The sequence below is a fragment of the Hemiscyllium ocellatum genome, chromosome 10 (assembly GCF_020745735.1).
Source record: "Hemiscyllium ocellatum isolate sHemOce1 chromosome 10, sHemOce1.pat.X.cur, whole genome shotgun sequence".
In the NCBI taxonomy this organism is placed as follows: Eukaryota; Metazoa; Chordata; class Chondrichthyes; order Orectolobiformes; family Hemiscylliidae; genus Hemiscyllium; species Hemiscyllium ocellatum.
Window position 1 is genome coordinate 14859379 of NC_083410.1, and position 18563 is coordinate 14877941.

Consider the following 18563-nt stretch of genomic DNA (forward strand, 5'->3'; position numbering starts at 1 on the left):
CATTAATGCAACGCTGGGACGTCTATAACAGTGTTGGAATGACGGTATCACACGCAGATTCAAAATTTGGTCCTCTTGATCAATTTACAATAAGTTTATCCATATCCCTCTGACTGCTTCGCCCTGCTCTTCCGTTCGCCTGACGCTTGGTGTCGCTGCGAGTCGCAATCGCGCCTTCTCCTGTGGTTTCTGTTTCCATCGTCACCATCCCCGATGGGGCGCCCCCGTGCGGTGTGTGCAGGTTTTCGGTTTACATCACCACCCACCCACCCATCATTGTCACTGACACCGCCTGCCTGGGCGCCCCCGGGCGGTGCGGAGGTTTGAGCTGCCGTCACCACCGCCAGGTTTCCTGACGAGTTCCTCCTGTTATGCCGCCCCCGGGCGGTGCGGAGGGTCGAGGGACGGCTTCCACCTTTTTTTGTGTGTGTGTGTCCGCCGACCATGGGGGCGAGCGGAGATCGGATGCGGTAGAGGAGTTGGCGCGCCGTTGCTGGTGGACCGGCGGTTGGCGGCGGAGACGGCGTCCTCCTCTCCTCTCGTCGCCCGGCGGAGGAGGAGAGGAAAACGCAAGGGAGCGGCGGGGGAGTAAAGGGGAAGCCCAGCCTGCGCCGGCCGCCGGCTCGGGGAAAGAATGGCCAACGAGTTAGTGATCCTCAACGTGTACGACATGGTGAGTGTGGGGGTGGGGGTATGTGTGTGTGTGTGTGTGTGTGTGTGAGGGGGGTGGGGGGAGGATTGGCGACTCTTTCTTTAACCCTCAGTGTGCTCCGAATTTCACTCCGACACTAACCTCAGCTTGTGTGCATTGAACAATAAATGTATCTGCATTTTATTAAACTGTCTCAATGTTTGTGTTGTATTGCTGCAAATATAACCTCAATAAATATAGGACCCCCCAAAAGTGAGGCAGATCTAAAATAAAATAAAAGACCCACTCCAGCTTGTTCATACAAACGGCACACTTCTGTGTGTCAACAGTTATACATCCAAACACACGTATACATCATAACTGTAGCTTGCAATTTAAGGGCTCTACTCTGCCTTTACTGAAGTAAATCCACTTCAGTTAGTATCTCATTTCAGATTTTGTTTGGTCTGTCATTTAAAAGTTAAATACCTACCATCGAACAGTTTGTCCTTACAACTGATGACTTGTTCGAATAAAAGGCATCTCCTCGCCTTCCTTTTCAACGAGATGTGGTTTGTGGTTAAAATAATTGTGGAAATCCCGTCTGAAGTGGAAACTTTGAGTCTAAAAACCTCGTCCAAAGCGTGTTTTCCATTAAAAGTTAAAATGTTTCTTTTAAATTATTAGTGACACTATATCCATTTCTTTCATTTGTCAACAATGAGATTTAATCTCACCATTTTGTGTTTGAGATCATTGTAGTTTTTGTTGAATAAATTGAATCCTGAAGTTTGAAGCACACCTTTTGTGAATTTTATCAAACTTAGCTCAAATAATCTTTTTCTTTCTAGTCCTATGGGAGTCCAATGTATTTAGAGTTGCATAATAACACTATCATATCCATCTTGTTAATATTTAAAACTCCAAGTGGAAAGATCCACAAAAGATTGAAGACTCCATCCCTAGTGACTCCTGAATGAGGGAGCTTCAATTATTTTACAATGGTTGAATCAATTGGATCAGTTTGGTGTTATGACATGATGTAGGTTTAACTGAATTAATTTGTCTCTTGTCTTGTCAACCTCCACCCCCCAAAAGGTTTTACCAGTTCAATATAGGGGAATGACTACCAGTGTTCAGTCTTCATTTGGGAATAATATAGTCGCTACCCAGTGAGCAGAGGAACTAATCTTCCCCAAAGACTAACATCAGTTTTAACGTTCAATATAGATTGAATCATAGGTATTATTGTATCATTTATGTTTAGTGAGGTTGTTCATTATGAAGGGGAAAGTGTCAGGGGTGTGACTTAGAAGAATTTCGTCACCTAATTTGCCTTTTAATAATTCCTGTGTGAGTAGCTAGTATCAGACAAGAGGAATGTATGTTCAAGTTCCCATTGTGGTCTAGTTAGGGGTAAGAACTTGTAATTGCTAATGTTTTGAGCCACTATAGAATGGATTTGCATGCTCTGCCAACCACAAATAGTATATTTTCTCTCCTTGTACTCCAATAGAAGAAAAGCTTTTATGTCCTTTTACACTATCGCTGTGTGTCTCAAATTGCTTTGCAGAAAATGAAAGACTTTTTTAAAAATGTATAGTCGCAGTTTAATGTATGAAATGTGGCAGCCATGTTGTGTGCAACAAGTTCCCACAAAAACCAATGTGACGAGGAACGGCTAACCTGCTGTGTGATGTTGAGTGAGGGATAAATACTGGCAGGACACAGGGATAACTGCCCCTGTGCTTCACAGACGTACAGTGAGTTCTTTCATAGCCACCCAAGGAAGTAGATTGAGTGTCAATTTAACATCTCACCTGAGATGTTAAGCCTGAAGAGAACTTGAATCAGAAACCTTGTGACTCAAGTGAGAGTGTTACCACCTGGGCCACAAAGGAATTCAGTTGGTACACCAGTTGAATATTTTGCATCTCAGACCAGTGAAGGCTAATGTATCGTTTGTATTACATAATTAACTTTGTCATGGGAGCACAAAATAAGTAGTGGCATTCTTCCTTCTTCACAAGATGGTTTACTCTTTGCCTACGAGTATAGCAAAACTGGACACAAACACAGTTGGTAGTGTTTGTTGGTGATCACAGGCAAACCCAGCAATAAACTAATATGAAATTCACAGCCAAAATGGTGAGTTTGTATTGTGATTGGGGGAAGACGAAGATGCAGAAGATCAAAGACATGGTATTTCAGTAAATTTAAAGTTCTTAGTTTAATGAACAAGTATTAGTTTTGGCTAACTTCAGAATTCATCTTACCTTTGCTTACTTGGGCAGCTGTAAGATTTCAAATAGCGTTTATCCTAGTCTAGTGTACAGATATATTGGGACAACATTAAACTCCCATGGTTACAGAATTCAAAGCAGATTTATGTAGTCCTATATTATTAAACAGGTTGTGCAGCAAAATTAAAACTGAAATTTTTTTAAGCAAGTTTAATGGTACGTATTTTTGCTGCACATGATTCTGCAAATCAAAATAATCATTTTATACCTGAGTACCAACTATGCATTATCAAGTATTTGTTCACCTTATAATTTTTTGTTTTAGTGTTGGAGTCACTTATTTACTCTTAGAAAACTGTTTAACGACAGAACTATGCTTTGAATGTAGGGAAGAGCCATCTTTAATCATCAAATATTGTACACTCAAAATTAGCTGCATAATTCCATGTGGTTAGCATTTGGATAACGTGCATTCAGGTGGTGTAGACCTCTTGTTCCACTGCGTATCACCTGTGGTTTAATTTGACTGAATTCTGAGCACAGCCAGTTGTATCATATTTCAGTGATTGTACAATGTGATTACAATACAGGTTGCATGAGTGAAGCTCTCCAGGTTTTTACTTAAAGTACTTTGGTTAGATTCTGATCCCTCAGTGTTTACATCAGAGGTCAGTTTTTAAAATTCAGACTAGTTATGATAATTTTGCATTTTTTCTGAGCTTGATGATGGCCTGTACCCCATGTGGCTGTGGATTAGAAGGCTGCATGTTTGATTCTTTTGTGTGTTGAGTTAATTTGTCTTACTGGCTTGAGATAAGTAATTAAAATAGGATTCCTAGTCTTCATCCTTGTTAAATGGAAACCGATCCTTCAGCCCAACTCATCCATGTCATCCAGGATTCCTAAAATGATCTCAGCCCATTTGCCTGCATTTAGTCCATATCCCTCTAAACCTTTCCTATCCATGTACCTATCCAAATATCTTTTAAATGTAATTGTACTTGCCTGTACCAGTTCCTCTGGCAGCTCATTCCATATAGGCATTACCCTCTGTGAAAATGTTGCCCCCTTGGGTCCCTTTTAAATCTTTCCCTTCTCAACCTTAAATCTATGCTGTCTAGTTTTGGACTCCTTGGGGAAAAGACCTTGGCTATTCATCTTTTCTACGCCCCATATGATTTTATAAACCTATATAAAGTCATTCCTCAGCCTCCCACACTGCAGGGGAAAATGTCTCAGCCTTTCCTCATAGCTCAAACTCTTTCGTCTTTGAAAATGTTTTTGTACCCTTTACAGTTTAAGAACATCCTTTCTATAGCAAGGTGACCAGAATTGTACACAGTAGTTTAAATGTAGCTTTTACCAGTTTCTTGTAAAGCTGTAACATTACCCCTTAATCCTGTACTCAATGCTCTGACTGATAAAAGGCAAGTGTGCTAAATGCTGCCTTCACCACCCATGCACTTGTGACACCACTTTCAAGGAACCTTGTATCTTCACCACTGGTGACAACACTCCCCAGAACTCTAACATTGTGTAAGCCCTGCACTGGTTTATCCTATCAAAATGCAACACCTTGCATTCACAAATTACACTCCCATTACCATTCCTCGGCTCACTGGTCCAGTTGATGGAAGTTGCTTTGGCAAATGGGTATCTGTGATTGTGCAAAGACGGTGTCTCTCTTTTTGATTGGACAGAAATGGGGAAAGGGGCTGCTTTTGAAAACAGGATTGTGAGAAGGATTATTACACATTTTTCCAAGCAGGAGCAAATTACTGCAGATGCTGGAATCTGCACTGAAAACAACCAATATTGGAGATCACAGCATGTCAGACAGCATCCATGGAGAGAGAGCAAGTTAATGTTTAGAGTCTAGATGACTTATCTCAATGAACCCTGTGGTCAAGAGTAACTGAGCTACTACCAGGGTCTAAAAGATAGGCAAATTGGGAAATTTTGCATAGTTTGATAAGGTCTTTCATCTTTATGATGATTCCTGTAATAGCAGGGTTGACTTCCCAGTGAAGCATAACAGTAGCAGTTGTGAGATCAGGACTGAAGTGAGTTTTAATACCCTCCCAGTTAATGCGTGATCAGTAGGGTTTCCCAATGCTTAGCTAAGAATGATGGCCACTTGGACACTCCCAGGATAGCTTACGCTAACATTATCCCAAGGAGTGAAGACATATGGGAGAAAGAACTGGAGGGGGAAAGTGACTATTTCATGGCATGTGAACAGCTTATACATTGCAAAAAAAAGTAGCAAATAATAAATTTTGTCATGGATGATTTGGCAATTGTGCTGGCTGTCCCTCATTCTGAACTGGAAGATCTGGGAGGTAATCTGGATGGCTACCCGGCAGTACTATTTCAGATCAATTGCCCTTCTTGTTCCAGATGTGTTTCCAACCATGGTTGAAAAGAAACAATTCACTTGTTGAATTTCTCAGTGCTTCCTGCAGTTGTGAGCTGTACAAAATTCTGACATAACAATCCATGGTGAATGCAGGCAAATGTTCTTATGATGGAAAATTTCAGGAAATCACAGCATATTTTAAAAGTCTCTCATGCTATCTCCGGACAATTCTGGTCTCAGCTCGTCAGTTGGAGGTGTCTAAGCTCATCCCATTTCACTGCCCTTTCCCTATACATTTAATTCTCTCAAACGCTTGTTCACTTCCCACTTTAAGAATTAGAGCATTGGCGTAGTAATGTTACTGGAGGAGAAAGTGAGGACTGCAGATGCTGGAGATCAGAGCTGAAAATGTGTGGCTGGAAAAGTGCAGCAAGTCAGGCAGCATCCAAGGAACAGGAGATTCGACGTTTCGGGCATAAGCCCTTCTTCAGGAATGAGGAAAGTGTGTCCACACTTTCCTCATTCCTGAAGAAGGGCTTATGCCCGAAACGTCGAATCTCCTGTTCCTTGGATGCTGCCTGACCTGCTGCGCTTTTCCAGCCACACATTTTCAGCTCAGTAGTAATGTTACTAACTAGTAATGCAGTGTCATGAACGATAATCTGGAGTCATTAGTTCAAATCCCACCATGCAAGCTAGGGAATTTAAAATGATTTAACTAAATAAATCTGAAATAAAATAAAACAGCCTCCATAACTCCATATCCTATCTCCATAACTCCATTACTAATTGTCAGAATTACCCAGTACTCTCAATCAACAACAAAGTAGTGGAAGGTCCAAGTCTTCAGAGGCTGAATCATTAACCTTCTGTGCATCATTCGATCAAAAATAGGGACATTTGCTAATTACGCAGTCTTCAATTCTATTGGTAACTCTTCCGATATGAAGTAATCGATGACCACAAACTTGTCCAACATTCAGTCTTGAGCTGATAATTGATGCAACTTGGGCGTCATGATTGGCAGACAATGACCATCTTTAATAAGGGAATGTTTGATCACACCACCCTACGCTCTGACATTCAAAAGCATTACGTGAATCTCCCTCATCATTGACCTGATTTCTGCTCTTGGCTATGTAGAGATAGTCGTAGAGATGTACAGCATGGAAAACAGACCCTTCGGTCCAACCCATCTATGCCGACCAGATATCCCAACCCAATCTAGACCCACCTGCCAGCACCTGGCCCATATCCCTCCAAACCCTTCCGATTCATATACCCATCCAAATGCGTCTTAAATGTCGCAATTGTACCAGCCTCCACCACATCCTCTGGCAGCTCATTCCATTCATGTACCACCCTCTGCATGAAAAAGTTGTCCCTTAGGTCTCTTTTACATCTTTCCCCTCTCACTCTAAACCTATGCCCTCTAGTTCTGGACTCCCTGACCTCAGGGAAATACTTTGTCTATTTATCCTATCCACGCCCCTCATAACTTTGTAAACCTGTATAAGGTCACCCCTCAGCCTCTCCCTGTAGCTCAGATCCTTCAACCCTGGCAACATCCTTGTAAATCTTTTCTGAACCCTTTCACATTTCACACCTTTCCAATAGGAAGGAGACCAGAATTGCACGCAATATTCCAACAATGGTCTAACCAATGTCCTGTACAGCCGCAACATGACCTCCCAACTCCTGTACTCAGTACTCTGACCAATAAAGGAAAGCATACCAAACACCGCCTTCACTATCCTATCTACCTGCAACTCCACTTTTAAGGAACTATGGACCTGCATTCCAAAGTCTCTTTGTTCAGCAACACTCTCTAGGACCTAACCATTAAGTATGTAAGTCCTGCTAAGATTTGCAGCACCTCACATTTATCCAAATTAAACTCCATCTGCCTCTTCTCAGCCCATTGGCCCATCTGATCAAGATTTTGCAAGGTGTCACCATCTATTTCCCTACATTCTATATCTTCCATACCCTTTTCCACAGTAAATACTGATGCAAAATGCTCGTTTAGTATCTCCCCCCATTTTCTGCGGCTCCACACAAAGACCGCCTTGCTGATCTTTGTGGGGCCCTATTCTCTCCCTAGTTATCCCTTTGTCCTTAATGTATTTGTAAAAACCCTTTGTATTCTCCTTAATTCTATTTGCCAAAGCTATCTCATGTCCCCTTTTTGCCCTCCTGATTTCCCTCTTAAGTGTACTCCTGCTTCCTTTATACTCTAAGGATTCACTCAATCTATCCTGTCTACTCCTTTCATATGCTTCCTTCTTTTTCTTAACCAAACTCTCATTTCTTTAGTCATCTAGCATTCCCTATACCTACCAGCCTTTCCTTTCACCCTGACAGGAATATACTTTTTCTGGATTTTCGTTATCTCATTTCTGAAGGTTTCCCACAGCCGTCCCTTTACGTGCAAACATCTGCTGACAATCAGTTTTTGAAAGTTCTTGCCTTATACCATCAAAATTGGCCTTTCCCCAATTTAGAACTTCAACTTTTAGATCTGGTCTATCCTTTTCCATCACTATTTTAAATCTAATAGAATTATGGTTGCTGGCCCCAAAGTGCTTCCCCCACTGACGTCTCAGTCACATAGAACATAGAACAATACAGCACAGAACAGGCCCTTCGGCCCACGATGTTGTGCCGAACATTTCTCCTAGCTTAAGCACCTATCCATGTACCTATCCAATTGCCGCTTAAAGATAACCAATGGTTCTGACTCTGCCACTCCCACAGGCAGCGCATTCCATGTCCCCACCACTCTCTGGGTAAAGAACCTACACCTGCCTTTATTTCCCAAGAGTAGGTCAGGTTTTGCACCTTCTGTAGTAGGTACATCCTCATACTGAATCAGAAAATTGTCTTGTACACACTGAACAAATTCCTCTCCATCTAAACCCTTAGCACAATGGCAGTCCCAGTCTATGTTTGGAAAGTTAATATCCCCTACCATAACCACCCTATTAGTCTTACAGATAGCTGAGAACTCCTTACAAGTTTGTTTCTCAATTTCCCTCTGACTATTGGGGGGTCCATAATACAATTCCAATAAGGTGATTATCCCTTTCTTATTTCTCAGTTCCACCCAAATAACTTCCCTGGATGTATTTCCGGAAATATCCTCCCTCAGCACAGCTGTAATGCTATCCCTTACCAAAAACGCCACTCCCCCATCTCTCTTGCCTCCCTTTTTGTCTGTCCTGTAGCATTTGTATCCTGGAACATTAAGCTGCCAGTCCTGCCCATCCCTGAGCCATGTTTCCGTAATTGCTATGATATCCCGATCCCATGTTCCTAACCATGCCCTGAGTTCATCTGCTTTCCCTGTTAGGCCCCTTGCATTGAAATAAATGCAGTTTAACTTATTAGTCCTACCTTGTCCCTGCCTGCCCTGACTGTTTGACTCTCTTCTCTTCTCAACTGTACCAGTCTCATCGATCTCTTTCCTCACTATCTCCCTGGGTCACCCCCCCTTTCCACCGTACTAGTTTAAATCCTCCCAAGCAGCTCTAGCAAATCTTCCTGCCAGTATATTAGTCCCCTTCCAATTTAAGTGCAATCTGTCCTTCTTGTACAGGTCACTTCTAACCCGAAAGAGATTCCAATGATCCAAAAATGTGAATCCCTTCTCCCATACTCCAGCTCCTCAGCTATGCGTTCATCTGCTCTATCCTCCTATTCCTCCCCTCACTAGCTTTTTTGTAGCACTGGGAGTAATCCAGATATTACTACTCTCGAGAACCTCCTTTTTAAATTCCTCTCTGTAATCTCCTTACAGAATCTCAACCGTTTCCCTTCCTCACTTACCCTGCCTTTTTTCTAGTCAGTACATCCACATACTAAATAAGATATTTTTCTTGTACCCACTTAAATTCCTCTCCATCCAAGCATTTAATACTATGGCAGTTTTGGTCTGTGTTTGAAAATTTAAAATCTCCTACCAGTCAAGCCTATTATGCGTATAGATTGAGATTTCCTTCCAAATTTGGTTCTCAATTTCCTGCTGACTATTTGGGGGGAAGCTATGGTGTAATCCCAATAATTTTTCAGTTCCACCCAAATATCTTCACTGGAGTACACCCATGCGTATCCTCCTTAAGGGCAGCCATGTTATCCTAAAACAAAAGCCACTTTTCTGATTCTCCCTTGACCCCCCTCCCCCCGCAAACCTTTTCTATTCTTCCTATATTATTTATACCCTGAAACATTAAGTTGCCAGTCCTGTCCATCCTTGGGCCATGTTAAATTGATTGAAACTGGGCGTACCTACAGTGGAACTTACCGTAAGATAGGATATGCACTGTGGAGCTCTGGAGAGCAATTCCATACTAAACATTAGAGTGTCAATCTTGGAAATGATGCAGTTGGTGAGGCCTTTAGAAGAGTGGTGTCTGTTATTTTAGAAATGAGGGCTAAATGCTAGCTTTGTTAACCATGTCCAACTCCATGAAAATAACTCATTTTTAAAAATTAGTCTCATAACATAGACGAAGTCATACAAGTAAAGGAGAGAAATTTGTTGCTGCTGCAATCAGGCTAGGCGATGTAATAATCTCACTAGGCCATTAAGGTAAGTTAATGTCCTAGGTCATAATTTAACTTCAGATCTAGTCTGCCCATTTGGGAAGGTGCTTATGGATTATTTCATTGTTGGAGTAATGTTTTTCAGGTCAGATATTAAATCTCCATCTTTTGACAGGATTCAAATGGATGACAATGATTCTGTAGTAGCATTCGAAGAGGGAGTTAACTTCATCTCTTGACAAAGTTTCTTTCATTATCACTTAATAAAATAAATATTCGGCTGAACACTTGACTGTTCCTTTCTAGAATGTTTCGATGTAGAATGCATATAGATGTACGCAGATGTGAATGGATCTTGGGTTATAAATTCAAGTGCTGTTTGAATGCAAGGACCATATCAGTTGCATAGCTGCTGCCTTTTGAACCAAAAATCTTTTGTGTGATGCTTCAAATTGATATTAGTGTGGAAATAATTCACTCATTAACTTTACTTGCTATGGTTTAAAATAATTTGTCACACTTCACAGAGAAAGCACACTTGAAATCAAGCCCCACTATTCCTAGCGTTGTTTAGATCCACGTTGACGAAAAGCACTGACTTAAGTTTCAGTACTTAACAGGAATTACTGTTTATTATAAGTAGTTAGGTCTGAGGAACAGGTAGGCAGATACAAACTGTTGACACATGACTTGGCTGTTTAAAACTATAATCCCTGATACATACTCATAGGCACAAAGGAAAGCATTGGCATCATGGGTGGATGTAGATCTGAGAAGGCTGTTCAGTGGTTCCCATCCTTAGAGTTTGCTGAGATGATCCTTTCAGCTTGTCAGGACTTGCCATTCATCGATTTATTTTCTCCAGATACACAAATTACAAAGTCTGACTTATTGGTTAAGAGCCGCAGCTTGCAGCAGCTGGTGGGAGGAAAATAAACTGGCTTTCTTCCAGTTTTAGGTCCTTTTTTAACTCTGGAGAAAAGGACAACAGCTGTACTTCCTGACTTCTGGAAGCTTCCGGCTTTATCACTAACAGCCATAAGCTGTTCAGCTACCTGCCACTCGTAGTTGTTGATAGGCAGAACGCCTTTGTTGTCAACAACTGGTCACCACTTTACAGACCAATCAGCTACCAGTTGTTGGCCAAATCTCACTTTGTACCCATCCCCAATGCCAAATCCAAGCCACCCAACGCCTGGAGAAAGAAGACTTCATCTTCCACCTTAAGATCTTCCAACTACACTGCATCAACATCAACTTCACCAGTTTCCTCATCTCCCCTTCCTTCACCTCATCCCAGATCCAACCCTCCAACTCAGCGCCACCCTCTTGAGCGGTCCTACCTGTCCATCTTCCTTCCCACCTATCCGTTCCATCTTCCCCTCCAACATATCACCATCAACCCCCACCTCCATCCTTATATCGCCTTCCCAGCTACCCTGCCCCCACTAACGTTTCTTATGCCCAAAACATTGATTTCTCCTCCTTGGATGCTGCCTGTCCTGCTTGCTTTTCCACTGCCACACTTTTCGACATTATATACCTTGTGCATAGGTATGTGCTGACATGGGATGAATATATCTCTTAGTGAACTTGTCTGAGTAACTTGTGCTTGTAAAGTGTCAGTAAGTAAATGAATAGAGTACTTTGTGATTTTTTTTGTGACATTGTTTGTTGCACGCAAAACCAGTAGCAAATGGATCTGCATATGGTGTTGTTCTTGATAGAGATTTGGATAATTTGATTTGGAAAATCAGTACAGCAAATGAAAAGTCCAACATATCTGAGGTAAACATCAGCTACTTAAAGAAGTCTGTATGCTTTGCACACACTTAAGTAAAAAACAACTGATAACTGTAAACCAGCTTGAAAATTTGAATACTGATATCTGCTTATTAATGTTACTGGGGGTCTTTCTAAGTGTTTCTGATGCCTAAGTGCATTGGCATCTCCTAACAAGAACAATAACATAGTCTTGGAGTTGTACAACACGGAAACATACCCTTCGGTCCAACTTGTCCATGCTGACCAGAAATCGCAACCTAACCATTTGCCAGCATTTGGCCCATATCCCTCTAAACCTTTCCTATTCATATAACCATCCAGATGTCTTTTAAATGATGTAATTGTACCAGCCTCCATCACTTCCTCTGCAGATTTGCAGGAGGCTGGGAGAACATAGCAAACCAGGCAGCATCAGGAGGTGGAGAAGTCACCGTTTTGGGGTTTACAGACTGCTCCTGATGCTGCCTGGGGGGCATGCTGTGTTCTTCCAGCCTCCTGCCTGTCCACCTTGATTCCAGCATTTACAGTTTTGTTTTGTCTCTGTCCACTTCCTCTGGCAGCTCATTCCATACACACCACCACCCTTTGCATTAAAAAGTTGCACCTTAGGTCTCTTTTAAATCTTTTCCCCCCTCACCCTAAACTAATGGCCTCTACTTCTGGACGACCCCCCCCCCCCCCCGGAAAAGACCATGTTCATTTAGTGTGTCATACATTGATGAATGAACTGCAGTTTTATCCCAGTGGTCTTAGCCTTAATTCTGTGTGTTTCATACACGTATCTGATGGCTCCATCTTTCTTCCAATAGGCTCAGGACTAGTAGTCTTTTTTTTAAGGAAATATAGAGTTCCCACTACCAGTCCCCACCTCACAAGCTGACACATCAGTGACTGTAGTATTGAAAATTTTAAAACTGGAAATCACAGCAGGCCAGGCAGCATCCATGGAGCCACAGCAAGCTAAAGTTTTGAGTCTAAATGACTCTTCATCAGAGCTGACGTGAAGTGTGGAGAGGCAGCACTTATGCAACAGCGGAGGAGTGGAATTCTGGGTAGAAAGCGTGCCGACAGTGCAGATTAAGTGATATGGATGTGAGAATGGCAGAACAGCGATGTGTCTAACTGCCAAACAGGAAAGAACAGACAGTCCCACTGGAGTGGCAGGTGGGGAGAGAGGACATGGCGACAGAGAGTGCAACAAGTTAAAGGAAAGGAATGGGAGTGGGTTCACATTTTGAAGGTGTTATTCCAAGTCCAGAAGGTTGTAACGTGCAGAGTCTGAAGTGACTGCTGTATGTTGCTTTTGTACATCTGTAAAGGTCTCCAGCCCTGCAGCCTTCTGAGGTATCTGTGCTCATCTCTCCCTGCCCTCTTGAATAACCCTGATATTAATTGCTTTGCCATTGATGGTCACACCTATAGTTTCCTTGACCCTAAGCTCTGAAATTCACAATCCTACACACCTCTACCTCACTTTCCTCTTTTAAGACACTCTTTGACCAGGCTTTTCGTCATCTGATCTAATATCTCCTTATTTCTGTGGTGTACTTTATTTCATATATCCATGCACACCCTTTGTGGGATGTTACAATTACTTTAAATGCTCGCGTTTAAGTCTCACCTTCTCCAGTCATAAAGTGTGCAAACAGAAGTTTCAAAATATGCACCTTAGCAACCTAACCATTAGCTTTCTTTTCAAGTTCTTCTGATGAAGTGATAGTCACCTCTGGGCCAGAGGTCTGGGTTCAAGTACCATTTGCTCCCCATGATTCTGTGACAGGATTGGTAGATTAAGATAGCATGGAAGTCATTCAGCTCACTGCTTGTGCTGTTAGAAAGGTTTCCATTGCAACAGATATAGCTGTTGAACTACGATATAAGATACAAAATCTCTGCATTTGTTTATAACCTTGAACAGTTTATGGCACTGGAGTCATGTACAGGATGAATGAGACAGATAAAAGGAGAGAGAAGAGATTTTACAAAAATAATAACCAAGCAGTAGATAAAATTATGTATAGAAAACCAGTTTTACCATATACAGTAGACTCACAACTGTATTGATCATGTTCTGTAGTGTGATTTAAAACTTCATGTTTTTAATGATTTTTAATATATATATATAAAAAACATCCATGATTTTAACATTTTCTTGTCAAAACCTCTAATTGCCTCCTTGCCAGCCTATCCTACCCTCTGACTCATTATGCATAATACTATGTATGTGAAAAGTAGATGAGAAAAACTGTGTTTCTTTGATCAGAGAAGAATAAGGAGTGATTCACTGGAATTATTCAATGTCTCGAGGGATTTGGATAGTTTTTCCTCAGATACATTGTTTCCAGTGGCAGATGAGACAGAAACCAAGGTCACAGTTTGAAAACAGTTGACAAGTGAACTAGCAACAAGACCAGAATTTTTTTTGTTAATTCAGAACTTATTTCCGGGTCTGGAAGATACCACATGAAAGCGGATTCAGTAATAAACGTTCAAAGAAGGGGCAATATTTGCAAGTAGATTGAGATGAGGAAGGGTAAAAAACATCAGGGCTAATTAATCAGCATTTTCAAAGTACCAGAACAGATAAAATGGGCTGAACAGAATCTTTCTGATGCCTGATTGTGACATGTAATAATCCTATCAGTGATCGTTGGGAACACTACTTGCAAGTTGTACAAGGCAGAGAGGGCACTTTTAAAGTTTTAGCCCAGAGACATGGGTGCTGAGAGGCAGAAGCTTTTTACATTAAGTTACCAGGACCTCACTGGCAATGAAGGGTAGTGGAAGCAGCAGTGATGAATGATCACAAAAGGCAATTAAGCACTTCAGTGAAATAAACGTGTCGGATAATACAGAGAGCAGATGAATCCAACTTTCTGGATTCTCCAGAAAATCACCATGGCTTTGGCTCATTCCACAGAAGAAAATAAAAAGTGGCAATGAAGTGTGCAACTATTTGGGCCAGAATATATTCCGAATTGTCCTGGAGAAGGCAACCTGGTGAGTTGCCTTCCTCAACAGTTTTGGCTTGTTTGTTATCGGTACAACCACAGGACTGGAGAGAAGTACTGTCAGCAAGGACCCTCTAATTCGCCCAAAATTGCCAGTAAAATTCAGCAAGTATGGCAGCATCTGTGGAAAGAAAATAGAGTTACCATTTCAGGTCCAGTGACCCTTCTGAAACTTGACTTTGCTTTCTTTCTGCAGATGCTGCCAGACCTGCTGAATTCTCCAGCAGTTTCTGTTCTTGTTTCAGATTTCCAGCATCTGCAGTTCTTGTTTTATTTCTGCAATTCTACATTACATTGGCAGTCCTCCCCTCATTTCTCCCTGCCCCAACAAGTAATTGTAATTTCAGTTTAATGAAAACCTGATTTTCTAAAAATTACCATGGGTTTCCTTACCTACAGGGTTTGAAATTGTGGAAAAGCTAGAAATTGAGTTGCCTTCATTTTTCTTTCTTCCTTACCTCCCCATCAATTATTTTCCCCAAAAGAGCTATCCCCTATTATACAGCTCTCTTCAGCGAGCAAGAGAAATGCACCATAGCATATTGTTGCTGTTAAAATGATGCTTCTCCCTTCTTTGCTTCTCTTCCCCTTGATAAATGTGGATGTTTATCATTCTAGTGTAACCTGCTAACTGGTCCAAAATTTAACATGTTGCTGAAATTCACCTGTGAGGGCAGTCATGGCAAAGCAGTGGACTCTGAATTGACACATTGTGCAAGGTGAATACAATTCTATGTTCATAAGATCCAAGTACATTCATATATAAATCTCCTTAAACCATGGATTTTGCATTCAGCATGATGTGTTGTCAGATAATGAGACCATAAGACATAGGAGTGGAAGTAAGGCCATTCGGCCCATCGAGTCCACTCCGCCATTCAATCATTGCTGATGGGCATTTCAACTCCACTTATCAGCATTCTCCCTGTAGCCCTTCATTCCTTGTGACATCAAGAATTTATCAATCTCTGCCTTGAAGACATTTAGCGTCCCGGCCTCCACTGCACTCTGCGGCAATGAATTCCACAGGCCCACCACTCTCTGGCTGAAGAAATGTCTCTGCATGAGCTTAGGTAACCAGTAAATAATCCTACCATTTGTCCACAGCCACGAGAATTCTAATGTTAAAGGCAATTGTTGGAATTTATCAAAACATAAGGAATGAAAATAGGTTTGGTTATTATAATCAAATTAAGCAATATTGAGAAATTTTACTGGATAGTGGTCAGAGGAACTACAGTTCCGTTACAAAATGAATTGACACAATGACTATTTGTGAACGAGAAAAACTGAGCCATGTAAGAAATTACAAACATTGCGTGTCACAAGAGTCTGTAGTAAATAATAGAAACCATATTGAAGTGTAACTGCGAGGTCATCTCTGAGGTATTGTTAGCAAAGTCCTCTAATCTGTTAACACAAGATATTCCCAACATTAATCGACGGGATCATTACGAGACAATTTGGGCACTGGTAGCTGTGGCTGGTAGTTCCTATCATCCTGGACTAACTTTCTCTATATAGCTGTCTGCTTGAGCATTGCTCTCTCAACCATAAGCATGTCAAGTGTTGCAGCTGAATTGAAATTGTTTCATTGCAATTCAGACATTGTTTCATGTCTACTTAGGCTACTCCTGTTCAGAGTACCAATTGTGACCTTTTTTTGAAGTACTTTATGAATCTTAAATATGGTTTATAAAACTGTTATTAAACTTTGAGGCATACAGCACGTTTGTATTCAAAGAACTTGCTTTAAAATAACCGCACATATAAGAAAATTAATTTGTGTGTATCCTGCAGGCATTCGGTGACCTAAGGATTGAATGGCTTCTGGCTGTAATTGAATCCTGTGGTTAAATTACAGCTTCATTCTCACTTTCTACCATGCAGCACTTCTACAAAGTAATCTAAATAAATGAAAACTATACACACCATCAATCCATGTACTGTAGTCACTTCAATACAGAAAGTGTCCTAAAGCAGAGTACATTGTCATAATGTCTGTTCAAACAGGGAGGTGTTATTTGGGTTTAAGGTAGGTTTTGGGATGGGGAGGCAAAGCACTTTATGGAAATAGATCAATGAAATAGAGTGTGGGCAACTGAGCTTTGGATGAAATTAAGGTTAGACTATGAAAGTTTTGAGGCTAGAGCTTTCAGAAGACAGGGATGATTATTTTAGCAGTAGATAAGTTGAAATTGGAGAGTAAGAATGTGGGCAGAAACTCAACCCAATGCAAAGAACAATATTGTAGTTCAGAATGATGAGCTTTAGCCCAAACAGGAGCCAAGTAGAAAGATGAAATTCATGGCAAGGTTGCAAAGGCAATGGTTAATTCTAGTTCTGAAATGACAGGAAACAGTGCTGAGGTGACATTAATTAAAGATTGTGAGCAATTATTCTGGCAATGGAAGGCAAAATGGGGTTTCATAACTAATTAGGAGAAACAATATAGAAAATAGTAAATCCCAAAATTGCTTTGCAAAATAATCATTTTATTGAGCATTTCAGTGGTTTCTATAAGAATTCAGGAACCAATTTATAGAAAAAAGGATCTGAACCATATCTATCCACTTAGTTGTTTCTGTAGCATTGTAATTTATTTATAAAAACGAATAGTTCCTCTGTACAAACTGTTTACATAACAGTATGCCAGTAAATCAAAGTCATTTTTGTGTTTGGACAACAAAATACACAAGCAGTACAAATGCAGTAATCTATATAAGCTGTACAAGAGCCTGATTGATTGATTGTCGTTTGAATAAAAAGAACTGAACTGCACATTATTTTTCTTTTAATACATATTTTTAAAAAATGTTTTATTTTCTTGAATTTTATTTCAAATGCAAGCTGATTTCACTGGTGGAATCAGGTTTATAAAACATTAGTAAGGGTCATTATCCATTTCTTACACAGATGATCACTTCCATATGGATTCTATCTGATCTCCCCGGGTACAACAGAGTGTTACAAGGGGACATAAATTTAAGGTGAAGGGTGGAAGGTATAGGGGAGATGTCAGGGGTGGGTTCTTTACCTAGAGAGTGGGTAAAGAATTCTTTGCATTTCACTGTGTATTAACTCAACCTAAAATGTTGCTCCTCACCAGGTATTTTTAAAACTGTTTTATAAATCGATAATGCTAAAAATGTTTATCTTAACAGTTTGAAGGATGGATTCCTAATTGTTGACAGAAGCATAGCTGAGATGTTGCTTGTTTCTTGTCAATTTTAACAGAAAATGCACATAGAAGAGGGAATGAAATGGTTGCCAAAAACTATAGAAAAGCAATTTTAAAATTAGCATGACTCATAATAATGTTTTGAGACCAGAATCTTTGAGTGTTTGAGAGTCTTATTAGACAAAGGAGGAAAAAGGATAAACTCAAGAGTAAACTGCTAGCATTTCTAGCTTCTATCCATTCTTGAGGAATGGGTGATTAGTATAGGTGACAAAATATTTTGCTAATGTTAATGAAGTTTGTGTTCTTGAACATTGAAATGTAAAATTGAAGATATGTTTGAGTAGAATTTGATAGTAATATGTGTTGAATAAACCTGTGTAAGTTGATTCAAGTTGCAGGAGCTTCTATATAATTGTAGTAAAGTGATTTAGCTTATCTGTCACCTATCATTTCAAAGACCAGTAATGGAAGGAATTATCAGGCCAGCTATGATCTGTTCACTGCAAGTCATCAGTCTGGTATTGAATCAGCACATATTTTGTAATACTGTTACGTGGTTGTTTATTAATTAGCTGTGAAGGCGTTGAGACAACTGAAGTTGTTGTCTTTGGTCCCTGCCACAGACTCCATCGCCCAAATCATCAACCCATTCCTCTTTCTGGAAATTGTGGTTGAATCAGATGGTCAGCTTCCCATTTGCACTCTCCAAGGGTCTTGTACTCCGGCTACTTTCTTTTAAAATACTTGTAAAAGCTCTTGCTGCTCCTTTTTTATATCGCTTGTCAATTTACTCTCGTAATCAGTT

At 40.6% G+C, this 18563-nt stretch overlaps 1 protein-coding gene across 2 annotated transcripts in view; it reads left to right on the forward strand.

Annotated features, from left to right (window-relative positions):
• The first annotated feature begins 346 nt into the window (after nucleotides 1-346).
• Nucleotides 347-18563, forward strand: part of LOC132819659 (deubiquitinase DESI2) — a 51221-nt gene continuing 33004 nt past the window's right edge. The window contains exon 1 of one of the 2 annotated variants that reach the window (XM_060831279.1): nucleotides 347-673. In XM_060831279.1, coding sequence (XP_060687262.1) covers nucleotides 635-673 — 39 coding nt within the window. In that variant the 5' untranslated portion in view covers nucleotides 347-634. The remainder of the gene's footprint in view (nucleotides 674-18563) is intronic. The other variant, XM_060831278.1, reaches the window with a different exon arrangement.